Source organism: Macaca nemestrina, chromosome 3, assembly GCF_043159975.1.
Source record: "Macaca nemestrina isolate mMacNem1 chromosome 3, mMacNem.hap1, whole genome shotgun sequence".
Classification (NCBI taxonomy): Eukaryota; Metazoa; Chordata; class Mammalia; order Primates; family Cercopithecidae; genus Macaca; species Macaca nemestrina.
The window spans coordinates 68,868,475-68,881,948 of record NC_092127.1 but is presented as its reverse complement, the minus strand read 5'-3'; the positions used below and the strand labels follow the sequence as shown (position 1 = coordinate 68,881,948).

General features: G+C 39.0%; 1 protein-coding gene across 27 annotated transcripts in view; it reads right to left on the bottom strand.

The window, feature by feature from the left end:
* LOC105486162 (PR/SET domain 5) overlaps window positions 1-13,474 on the bottom strand; it is a 344,263-nt gene that overhangs the window by 156,806 nt on the left and 173,983 nt on the right. Inside the window, exon 15 of one of the 27 annotated variants that reach the window (XM_071093092.1) lies at window positions 12,175-12,459. The exons of 25 other annotated variants lie outside the window; for them this stretch is intronic. In XM_071093092.1, the coding sequence (XP_070949193.1) occupies window positions 12,358-12,459 (102 nt within the window). In that variant the 3' untranslated portion in view covers window positions 12,175-12,357. Of the gene's footprint in view, window positions 1-12,174; window positions 12,460-13,474 lie in introns of those variants that run through there. One more of the 27 variants, XM_011748888.3, reaches the window with a different exon arrangement.

Genomic DNA, 13,474 nt, shown 5'->3' with positions numbered 1-13,474 from the left:
TTTTGGTTGTTTTCAGTTCAGTGTGTTCCTTGAGAAAGAACACCTCATTAACTTATTTCGAAAACCATGAAAAGAGTGGCCAACCATCCCTGTTTGCACAGGACTAGCCTGGTTTTAACTCTGAAAATCCTACAACCTGGGAAACCCCTCCATTTGGTGCAAACCAGAAAGCTCATGTTTAGAACAAGATAATGCCACCTCCGTTTCTGTATTAAACAGCATCATCTGAATTCAGGAATCACAGCCCATTGTAATGGCCCATTTAGATACTATCTAGGAGACAGACTGTCTGTGTCAGCCTGTAAATCCACCCAGCTGTCATAAGGCAATATACTAAATATAGAAGGATTCTGCTAACACAATCTCCCCTTCTTCCTATGCCCTGATTTCTCATCTCTTATCTAAATAGTCACAGTCTAGCATTCCACTGGCAGAATAAGCTCAGTTACCAAGGAAAAGTACTGACAAGACCTCTAGCTAGGCCTTTCCCATCACATGCTTCCCCACTGAGAAGAGTGGCGCAAGGTAGTGGGCTCATCCTAGTGGGCGCAAAGGTAGAGAGTGTTACACGGACAGGGACGGAGGGTTGGGCCAGGGTGGGAGAAGGGCAGTGCTTTGGACTGAAGTGCCAAGTTTTGCCTCAGGCCAAACAAAATGCTTTCTCCCTCAAGATGATGATACTTTGTTATTTTAAGAAAAAATATTTTTACAGAGAGAGCTACTTATAAACTGTCTAGGTTACCAAGAAATCATCCAACCCATTCTCTTAGAATATATTAGGTAAAAGAAGACTGAATTGAGGCAATTTCCTTGTTTTAATTACATCCAAAGACATAGAGAGCCTCATGGACTCACGGATCTCAGTGTTGAATCATTCCTTTGCACGCTTAGATGATTTTGTTTTGCTGTAATTCTTTACATTGGATCTTTGGTTTACATACACTGGTGCCTTCAGAGTATGCTAACCTGTAAGAAAAGAACTGCCAGCACAACCTCCCAGTACTTTGTTCTCTCTCCTTTTATAATTGCAGTTGCAATTGTTTTTCTACTAGTAGCCAGTGATCCTCTATGTCAAGTCAACATAAATAACACACCTAGAAGAAGATTCAATTAACATAATTCTTATTTTGTACATAAAGAAACCAAGCCTGAATGCTCAGAGAGAATTCAGTGAGTACACATTTCTCTCCCCTCAAAGAATGTCCACAATCTCCAAAGGGCCTCTCTCTGGGAAAGAATAAAAGAAGATACACTGGGCACCTGAAGATACAAATGGGGGTGGGATGGAGAGTGATAGAAGCCTCTAGGGCTTTGAGCCACGTATTGCAAGAAAAGGAACAGACCACTTAGCATGCAGCAGCCGCAGCATTGGCAATGACTCTTAATGGGACAGGCGTGGAAAACTCACTCATGCTCTGCCAGTGGGGAATAGAAACAGAATTTAGTATTTAAAAAATTTAAAATTCAGTCATTGAGTCATATATTACTTGGTTATAAACTGTCTCGCATGTTAAAGACTATATTCTAGGTAGAATGTCATTTTTTTTGGCAATGACATGGTAGACTGCTTACATGTCTGAAAACACATGTTAATTTTAGTCCCTCCACTCTGTTGCCTCTACAAAGCCAAACATATGTAACAGATCCAAAGCAGTCAGGCACACCACATTCCAGTAAAATGTTAATTTTAACTTACACTGGCACAGTGAACATTTGACTGGAGTACATTCATTCACTGAATAGAAGGAGTAGCTGAAAGAGCAACCTACAGCAGCATCCAAGAAAGATGTATGTGTGTGTGTGTGTGTGTGTGTGTGTGTGTGTATGATATGTATACGTATAGATATGATTCATAAGGTGATGAAAAAGGTTAGACTTAAATGGAATTCAGTATAATGCAGATTGACGCTAGTCGTGGGAAAGCCTCTAGAACTGCCCAACTGATGTGCTGAGGTTTTGGATTGCAATCCAGTCTGTGTCTGGCAATGAAAACTCCAGAATATTTGAGATCAAGTCCAGTGCTACAGGCTGCAGGACTGGGTCACCAGGCACTCAGTGGGCCTCATGGGTGGTACTAAAGCTTAACAGGTGTCTCCAAATGTCTGTCACTTTTTGCTGAAGCAGAAAAGTATTTTGCATTTTGAAAGTACCAGTGAAGGGCCGGGTGCGGTGGCTCATGCCTGTAATCCCAACACTTTGGGAGGCTGAGGCGGGTGGATCACTTGAGTTCAGGAGTTTGAGACTAGCCTGGCCAACATGGTGAAACCCTGACTGTACTAAAAATACAAAAAAATTAGCTGGATGCGGTGGCTCACATCTGTAATCCCAGCTACTTAGGAGGCTGAGGCAGGAGAATCGCTTGAAGCCGGGAGGTGGAGATTGCAGTGAGCCAAGATCGCAACTCCAACCTGGGTGACAGAGAGTGAGACTCCATCTCAGGAAGAAAAAAAAGGGAAGAAAGAAAGTACCAGTGAAGAACATCAGACCACTGTCAGTTTTCTGTCATGATCATGGCTGGTCCTTAGATGAGTGGTTTATGTCACTCACAGCTTAGCCTAGCCCAACTGCTGACCCTGGGGTGAAAGGCTTCCAGTCTCATTGCCAGTCCCCAGACCCTCTTGCCCTGTCCTCCTGCTTCATGTTTTCTAGACAACAAATCTTAGATCAGTTATCTACCCTATTCGTCTGTTAGAATCCAGTACCAAGGCCACAAGCAATCAGCACCATCATAATCACTGTAAATCTGAGATTTATAAAAGACAGGAAAAACCTTAATAATCCATCTGTCCAATATGTCATTACAGTATAAACAAATAGCATTTGGTGATGAAAATGTGTTTGGGAAATTGTTCCCATTTCTGGTTCCTATTACTTCCATTTATAATCTTGAACACATAATGACATAGGAAACTAAATGATGTATGTATATGTGTGTGTGTGTGTGTGTGTGTGTATAATTTCTGATTTGATTCTAGACAATTATTATTTCAGAGAACATTTACACTTAATAATATACAATATTCATAAAAAGACTAATCAATTTTTTCTTTAGGTGAATGTTTGCTTTCATTTTGCAAGGATATGACATCATGGAACTTGGTGGACTAATTTGTTTTGTACCAATTCTTATCCTCCACTTTCCCACCAAGCAACATCTACCCTGCTCCCTGCCCCTTACATACTTTGCCTAGTGTTGCATTAGAAGCAAGGCCTTGGCCTTCTAATATTCATATTTCAAAATGTTCTAGAAAAGAACTGAGGTTACAAGAAAGGGTAACATCCACACTACAGAGCTTCCATAATGGAGAGGTACACCAAATAGAAAATACACACAAGAAATATGATTTGTCTGAAAAATACCCAAATGTGTGATAAAGAAATGTAATTTACAATTGAAAGCAGAACTAAAGGAAAGGCAAAAACTGAAGGTAAAGAATGTAATTTAACAAGTAGCACATTTAAATATTCCTCAGAAGCAAGGAAACTGAAGCCTGCCTAGAAAGATATGAATCTAGGACCCCAGAGGAGATGGCTTTCCCTCTAACGAATTATGGTTGACACAGCACATACAGATGAAGTCTCAAGCAGGAAGTGAAGAAAGAGATAGCCAGACCCTCGATGTTTCTCAGGAAAAGCAGGTTTTTACTTCAGCATCAGTATGGTTTTGGTCAAACTGAAAATGATACCACGTTCTTAGAACATCTAACTGCCTCCATTAGAGTAAAAATAAAGAAATCAAAGAATAACAGCTTTTTTATGGAGCAAAAGGAAAAATCCATAAGTATATTTTAATGAATGACCTTTAACCTTAAGACTCTATTTCCTTCATGATTTTAAGAATATGGTTTATTACAATACCTAGGAATACTGAAAGCAAAGCATTTTTTTAAACCCCACAACATCCATGAGATGAAGGCAGCATGACTGAGAGGCCCCATAGGTCCTTCAAAGCAATAATTCACACAGCCTAAACACCAATCTTGATATAAACTTGCCATGTGATCTACTGTGAGTCGTCATTGGCCTAGGCGTGTCTTCCTGAAAAATTACCATATCAAAAATAGCCATCTTCAAGGATATGAAAGACTCATATTGAAAATGCTGTTTTGATTTCCCATGAGCAAAGAAACTACTATACAAGGAATTTAGGTAAAAAATGTGGACAGTAAGTCTCTACATTGAAATTTCCCGTATTATAATGTATTACAAGGGACATGAAGTATCTCTTCCTGGTGGCTTTCACAATTTTAAAAATATTTCAAAGAAAATAGCTTCTAAGGTATAAGTGAAGGGAAAATGGTGTTGAGGTCCTAGTGGCACTACCACATGATTTCCTGCGAGGGGTGTCCCCATGCCAGTCATCTTGGTGTGGTCCCAGCAAGCAATATTAGAACAGGAATCCTGAGGACCATGTACTGAGGGAGTCTGGTAGACCCAAGAGATACTGGAGCAGCAACAAGTTGTTATTGAACTGAATGGGAAATTGACACCAGTTTTCTTACAATTTTTCTGAAAGATTAGTTCATTCAATATGGAACATAATACTTTAGAACATCTTGACGGCTGCATATCTAGGAATGAAGGATAAGGTCTTTAAAGATAAGCTAACTTCCAATCTTGGTGCTGCCTATTACTAGTCATTGTAATAATGACGACCTGGGATTTGGACAAGCTACTTAAGCTCTCTAAGCCTCACTTTCCTCATTTGTAACACGGAATATTATACCTATGTCATAGCATTTTGCTTATCTTAATGGTTGGCACATAATATGAACACAGTAACGATATTTTACATATTATATTAACCTGCTTTCTTCTCTTCAACACTGCAATATGAATATAAATATAATGTTATCCAAAATTGAAAAAGGCACATGAATCATGTAAATATAACTGGGTAACTTTATGTAGAAATAAAATTATGTAGGAACCTCAACATAGCATAGTTCTTGAAATCCATTATGGGATCTTCATACAGATAAATCTTTATCCCAAGATACTTGTGATACTTTAAAATTCTCCGAATAGAGAATAAGATGAACATAAAATTCTGTTCCAGAAAGAAAATAGTTTGGAAATAATGTATTCCTTTTCTAAGAATAATGGCCTCATTTCTTTTAAAAATTAATTGCATATTGCCTATCTTTAAAACAAAGAAAAACTATATATATATGTATTTCAGAAAGCATGTACTTTCCTTTAAATCCTGAAGTATATTATTAAAGTCTAAAGATAATACAGTGGTGGTGAAGCAACAATCAGCTTAGATGCTAAATATTTATAGTTTTCTTTTAGCTAAATCTGCATCTGCTCTACACATACTCTTTGTGGATATACCAAGTTCATAAAGGAGTTTAGTGGACATCCCTGAAACAACTATACTGTATTATTGTTACAAACGGGGCTGTCCAAGCCAGAGAGATGAAGTTGTTCTCTGACACCACTCTGCCCAGGCTCTTACAAGAAGAGGTGCAGATAAGATACAAAAGCCCTTAGAGTTTCCCTTGCAGCAGCCGTGAGAAATAAAGAGACAGGCGGATGAAAACACTACTCACCTAAAGCCCTGCTATTTATACTTGAATATTGACTATGACACTTTATAGTCAGTTCAGCAAATGCCTAACAATTTCCCACTGTGTGCCAGGCAGTCAGCTAGACTCTGAAGTTCTGCCCACCCATGAGCAAGACATTTTTACAGGTGTTGTGTAATTTGAGGGAGAAAGTGACACCAACAGAGCTCAGTGCAGGGCAATGTACAACAAGTGATGATAGCACAGAGAAGGGGTCCCTCACCCGGCTATGACATGTGGGTCAGAACATGATGGAGGAGGTGATTTCACTTAAGCAGAGGTTTTTTTTTTTTTTTTTTTTTAAACAAAAATTTACTTATGGGTAAGAAGCCAGGCAGTAAAGCAGAGAAGAAGATGTCAGCTAAAACAAGAATAAGAATGGTGTAATTTTGGGCTGGCGAATGAGACTGGAGAAAAATCTGCTTTATATTTATTCCCTTGTTTTTAGTAATAGAAACTAATTCTATTTAGTGTGGCAACAAGCTTAAGAAAAGACGATAACTCCAGAATTCCTCATAGCCAAGTGTGGTCATGTGGAAGCTGGTGGGTAGGACTTCCAGAAAGCTCCTAAGTGGAAGTGTAATCAGCAGGGACATATCCTATTACCTTCTCTTTCCTCCTCCTTCCTGTTGCCTGGAATGAGGATGTGATGGCTAAGGTGGCAACATCCACCTTGAGTCACACTGGAACCTTGACAATGGAAGCCACACACCTTGATGACTTTGTGGAAGTGCCAAACTATCCCTGGAATGCCTAGCCCTGGACACTTATGAATAAACCTGTTCGTGTTTAAGATACATGGCTGGGTCTCTGTGATTAGCAAGGCAAGCAATTTCTGATGCCAAGCTGGTTGAAAATATGAAGGGTAATTCTGTGAGTAGGTGACAGAAGTTGTAAGGGTCCCTATAGCTAAAACAGTTAAGAAACTGTGTGTCTGATGAGGTGTTCAAATTAATGTTGAACCATCTCAGAATAAGGGTAGGCATTTGGGTGACTTAAGAGGAGCTCCTACAGTCTTTACCATATGGAGATCATCTAAAACACTGGTAGCTGAACATAGAAAAGGGAGAATTTGCAGGATCTATTATCTATTGTTTTATTCTTAAGACTGAGTATATTATACATAGTTCATATGATTATTGGGAAGATTTCTTGATTAGAATACAAGTACTTAACTCAGTACATAGTATATAATGGTCAATAAATAGTTACCCATTCTAAAATGTGCTTCTTAACATCTAATATTAAGTATTCAGATTATAATATTTGTTTTATGCACTTTTAGAAACTTTGTCCTTTTCACATTAAGAGTCACTTACAAGATCTCCAATTATTACAGAAAAGATAGACAAATTCCAATAGTAATAAAAATATAAATTCCTAATAAGTAAATTTTATATTCATTGTAACTTATCTCTTGAGATCAGATGTATTGCTGGAAAATAACTGATCTCTGAGGTAACAAAATGCAGGACAATACAACAGGTTACTTCACAATAAAATATTTTTAAACAGGTAATAATTTTATACAACATGTTACTAAAAATAAAAAACTATAAAAACCAAAAAATGGTATAATACTCCTGCTCTCTAACCGAACCTGTTATTCAGTTTCCCTTTAATTTCATGACCAAATGAATTTGAGGAGAGATAATGTCATCAAAGTGCTTGCAGAGAGAGAGCAATATCCCTGCTATAACTAGCTATACCCAGTCTTCAACATATTTTGACTTAAATTCCCTCATTTTTAAATAAAGGGGTTGGATTAACTGACCTCTTATGTGCTTTGCAGCTGGGATATTCTATGACTCTAGACTGCACTCAAAATAGGTCACAAATAATGAAGACATTTTAGAAATGTTGTGCATTGTATTTTGTTCTCACTTGTAATAGCAAATAACTACAGCCTCAGCAATTGTTACAGTTTTACTAGTCTCAACCTACAAGACCATTTGTGTAACATAAAAGAAAAAAGATACGAAAGAAAAATAGGTCAGTTCAAGGGGTACACAGAGCTGCTTGGACTGAACGTTTTCTTTATTTCATAGGTTTGTGTTTCTAATAAGGAGGGAACACCTAGTATTATTGTTCATTTTATTACTGCATTCTCTCACTAGGAAACAAATGAAAGCCTGTGCTGATTTAGTGTTATCTACAGAATCAATCCTATCTTCCTGTTCCAGCACCAAAAGCTCCTCACAGTCTTGTCACACCAGCCTGATCCCCACCTCATGCTCCAGTTCTCAACAACACACACCATGGGCTCGCCTACACTGCGCTTCTCACCCACCCACAAATCACAGCTTCGCATCCTTGCACACAGCACTCAGTTGGTTTGCAATGCCCTATCCCCAATCTTGTTCCTTTTCCTAGAAAACTCAGACTCATGCTTTCTGATCCAATTTACACTTCCTCAGTGGACCCTACCTGGTCTCCCTTGAGCAAAGCCAGATGCTTTGTTTTCCATGTTCCAATGTTCCCATCACACATGGTTCTCTTTTACTGTGAGAATATCTAATGCAACAATGCAAGCTTCCCACTCCCCTCCTGGGTATGCAGAGAACTCCGGGTGGCTGAGACCAGGTTTTAAACACTTTGTCCTTTCAATGTTAATAAAGATCTATTTAGAAAGTCTCCATTTTTACAGAAAAGATATATAAATACCAATGAGGATGAGGATAAAATCATACAACATGCAGTTATATTATGGAATGACTGAATGAATACGTAAACTAAGCTCTAAGAAAAAAAGAGAAGAAAAACAATGACATAAAAATTAAAAAAACAAAACAAAACAAAACTGCGCTAATATAATTAATGTACCAGTAAAGTATGCCGATGGCAGAGGTGGCAGGGAAGGCTGTATAAAAAGTGAGACCTGACTGGGAGACTGGGAGAGGGACTGTTTTATTTGTACCCTCAAAAAGTATTGAAGTGGACCTAGGCAAGCATGGTCATCCTTAGGAGAAGGACACATGGTCCAAACTGGCCAAGGCCCAGAGTGTCCAGGAGGAAGGGGGCACAGGAGGGGCAGACAGCAGGCAGCACAGCCAGGCTGGCACAGGGCACCCAGGCCAAGCCACCTGGGCTCCATTCTGCAGGCAGAGAAGAGCCACTGTAGGCGAGGGGGGGGGGGCTTTGTTTGTTTGTTTTGTCTTTAGTAACTGAGACACTTGATCAAAGCAAATCTTTATAAGTATTGATGCAGCCATACATGGGATGCATTAGACCAGCGATTCTTGAATTGTGTTTTGTAAAAGACTACCTCCAGTGAGATGTTAGTAGAACACACACATACACCCCCTTACTCGCTACACTCAAACTCTCCTGGCAAATGCTAGCCTAAACAAACTATAAGAAATGCCTTTATTGCTGGATTTCTTAGAATCTGGAATATGGTTATATATATCATAAAACTGCAAGATTCAGACATACCATGTGATTTTTTCCCAGAAATGCTGAAACGCTTCCCTTCCCTTGGCTTCAGTGCCATCTCCCTGTTTTCTCCTGGTTCTCCTTCAGCCTCTTTAGCTGCTCCTTCCCGGTTTCCTTTTGGACAATATTCTGGGGCTCAGCCGTTTTTTTTCCATTCCACATAGATGTCTCCAGTGAATTTTCTGCTCCTGTAGACTAAACGCTCCTCTGTTTCTTCCAGTACCTTTCCCTGACTGGCCCTCCTCCCATGCTGAGGTAGGTGGTCTTCCTATGTGCACACACAGCACCCTGGGATACTGTATGTGCATACTTTCAGCATGGTCTTTTCCATGTTCTATCTCATTGTCTTCTCCCCCAGACTGTGCAAGGGCTGCAGTCTTTTCTTAACTGTTCCTTCAGTACATGGCACATAAGCTGACTCTGTAACATTTAGTTGGCCATCTGAGACCAAATACATGTTCTTAAAGAGTTACGATTAGAAACATACCACATTGGTCAAAGAAAGTCTCTTTAATCAGGAGTTCTCTATACATGCAACAACTGTTTGAAGTCATTGTTAAGCAAAGTTAAATAGAAACTGTCATGGAATTCCCTAAGATCAATTCTTTTGCTTTTAATTTTTGACATTATGTGAGATAATCAAGAAAGGCCCTGTGTCACCATGGTGTCATCCAACTTACACTACAGGGATCTGATTTTATTCCTATTGTGCAGAATAACAGTATATAAATCAATCCTTAAACTAAAAGTTCCAATAAATAATCCTTTCAAACGAAACTCTGTCTAAATTTTACATTATTCATATGTTCAAATGATAATGAGCTCATAAGCTTCTCTAATACCTCAGTTAAGACACTGATTCCAGCTGTAGTAACAGTCCCTGAGAGTTATGTGACAGACAGAAAATGAGGCACTTACAGGACATTGGCCTTTGTGCTACTGTACCCTATTGGGGCAGAAAAAAGCTGTTCACTTAAAATGCTGAGATCTCTCCTGTCACGTCTGGAGGGTGGATGGGAGATACAGTCTTTTGATTTTAACCACAGATGTTTTATGCCTTGCTCTGAAGCAGTGGGAGGAAGAGGCAGACCAAATGGAGACTAGGAAAAGGCCACTGAAAAGGGCTCTACTGATTCTCTAAGGATGGTGTGCCTGGGAGTATCTTCTTGAGACACTCTCTTATCTCTGCCCAAAATCACCTGGACAGGATAATAAAAAAATTGTTGGCAGGCTGAGGAGAACCCAGGCAGAGGCTCAAGAAAAGAGATGTCTAAGACTTTTTAAATATATAAATATATGGGGTACCAGTGCAATTCTGTTACAAGCATAGATTGTGTAGCAATTAAGTCAGAGCTTTTAGGTTATCCATCACCCAAATAATACACATTATACCCATGAAGTAATTTCTCCTCATCCTTACTCCTCCCACCCCTCACCCTCTGAGTCTCCACTGTCTATCATTCCATTCTCTATGTCCATTTTTTTTAGCACCCACTTATAAGTGAGAATGTGATGTTTGGCCTTCTGTGTCTGGCTAGTTCCACTTAAGATAATGGCCTCCAGTTCCATCCATTTTGTTGCAAAAATTATGATTTCATTCATTCTGTGCTGGAATACTATTCCGTTTCGTGTATGTGTGTGTGTGTGTGTGTGTGTGTGTGTGTGTCACATTTTCTTTATCCAATCATCTGTTAATGGATACTCAGGTTGATTCCACATCTTTGCTATTGTGAATAGTGCTGCAACAAACACGAGTGCAGGTAACTTTTTGATATAATGATTTCTTTTCGCTTGGACAGATATCCAGTAGTGGGCTTGCTGGATCAAACAGAACTAATCAATGATTGATGATGCTGGTACTGGCCAGTAACTAGCAAGAGACAAAATAATTGGCAGGGCTGAAAATGCCAACACTCTGAGATCACTGACCTTCAAAAGCTCCTCAAGAGTCCTGAGCTTAGGTAAAGCCCAAACATGTTCATCCAGCATTCAGAGACGACCTTTTATCATCTGCCCTCTGTGCATCCCAAAAGCCTCTTTTTTAGTACACCTTCTACTCTACTCCATAACCCACCCATATGAAGTTTTCTGACACTCTCAGGCATCTTGTACTATATATTAGATAATGTATCCCTAATACCTAGCAGAGTACTGGCATATAGTTGGCTTACTAAACATTTGCAGAATTAGTGAATTTTCCTATATCCAGGTATCCAAGAAGCGCAGTCTAGATCAATGAGCACAATCTCAAAGCCCTGGCACAGTGACATATTAATGGCACACAGACAGCGACTAGTTGTAAAGTGATTTCTTATTAAAAATGAAGTACTATAATTGCAAATAGTCTACTTCCTTTTCACAAATGAGGTGGGTTTTAATCTTAACCCCTAATAACACCATTTTCATTCATTTCCATCCCAGTATGCTGTCCTACAATAGCAATAAGCAGGAGAGTTAAGGCTTGAGCTTGAAGAATTGTACACGGTCCATGCTGTGGCCTGAGGTGTCTGCCCACCTGAGCTTCATCTGTCAGGTGTGTCAGGCAGATACGTAGGGTGAGAGTGGCTTCATCAGAGGATCACAGATCTCTGGCTTCCTTCTGTGGCAAGTACATCTCTAAAAACAAACTCTTCAGAGCCAGATGACAAGAATGGCCCAGACAGGCAACCAGGGAAGGCTGGGCCCAGCATACATCAATGCAGAGCATCAAGTTCAGAGTAATAGGTGTACAGTTGCCTATTCCTGCCTAGACAGATAGAACTACCTCTCACATGGTAAAATGTGGAAATGCAGAGAAGCACATGCAACTGAAGAAGACGACCAGAGCAACAAGGAAGGGCAACTGAGAGCTAAGAGAGAGCCATGCCAAAGACTCCAGGACCTCGGAGTAGGCCCGGCACCAGTTATACACTTGGGACCCAGTACTTTCCCATGCCATCACATGGCATACTTGGGATTATGTGTTACTTAAAATAATGTCCTTAGGGTCCACCTTTCCTGACAGACACAAGCAGGGCCTGTGACACTACAGCTTCTGGCACACAGTTGGGCACGTCAGAAACATCTGATGAATGCACACACTCTTGCCTTCTCATACCTTCTTGTCAAGTCTTTAGTGAGAAGGAATTGCTGATTAAAAAAGAATTAAACTTATGAGTGACTCCCAGTTCCACTGAAAGTAGAGACAAGGTCTGATTTGTGTACTACTGTAGTCCAAGCTCATAGCACACTGTAGTCATTTAATCAATGTTTATTGAATAAATAAATGAATGGATTCATGTATCTTATCTAGTTATATATTTGCTGAGTTAATTTGACAAATTTAATAATTTGCTTCTGACATAATTTCACTTCATTCTTTCAACAAACCTAATAACTCACTAGGTGCCAGGCACACGGCTGCTAAGGGAAAAGAGATGTGAGCTACAATTCCTGTCCACATGAGAGTCACAACCTAAAAAGGAGAAACATATAAACAAATTGTAACAACTTTTCTAAATTCAAAAGCAGAGGTTTGTGTATTTAAAACAGCTGTAGTCAGAGAGCATTAACAAAGAAAGTCCCAAATAGGGAACGTCCCAATCAACCTCCTAATCATAACCAGAGATCACCCACGCTTGAGTTTGCCAGACACCCAACCTCAACAGCAAGAATTACCTTCCTGATGCCCCCGAACAAGTATCATTCTGATTACAGCAGTACTGCTAGATAACCCAGTTTCAGACATTTTCGTTATCATTTAATATTCTAGAAAGTATTAAGGAGAAAACTGTATAATGCTGATGAGCCTATTCACTTTAGCCATCCTAATATCACACCAATTATAAGACCAATTACTTAAAATGAAAGCTCTCAATTTATTTATACAAATTTCAGTGTTACATAAGCAAATTTGCCATCAGATTTTTGGATCTACAGATTAAATAGTATGTAAGTATAATGAGAGCCTTTAAGTTCACACTTTCCTGTGAACTTAAAGAAAAATCTTTTTCAGAATATTACAAGCCTTTCTAAACAACTGTTAGTATATTTTTTAACACTGAGTTGTAAGGTGTGTATTTTCCAAAAACAAAACACAGCTCCCATTGGTAAACAGTGATATTGAGATACAACAGCTAACTTCTCTTTGGGAACATTTAGTAAGTGCTCACTTTAATGCTCTGTCCAGAAATGTTGATCATTTAAAATATAAAAGAATATTACACAATTAAAATTGTACTTAGCATTATGTAATATTTAGTACTTGTTCTAGTTATCTATTGCTACATAATAAACCATTCCAAAAAATACATTATTATTGTTTATGGTTTAATATTTGTTTATTGTAATTATTTTGTTTAATGATATAAAAATAACATAATTTTTCATGGTTTTGTGGATTGACTGGGTTCTGCAACAGTTTTCACTTGGAGTCTTTCTTGCAGTTGCAGTCAGTTGGCTGTAGCTGAAGTTATCTGAAGGCTCAACTA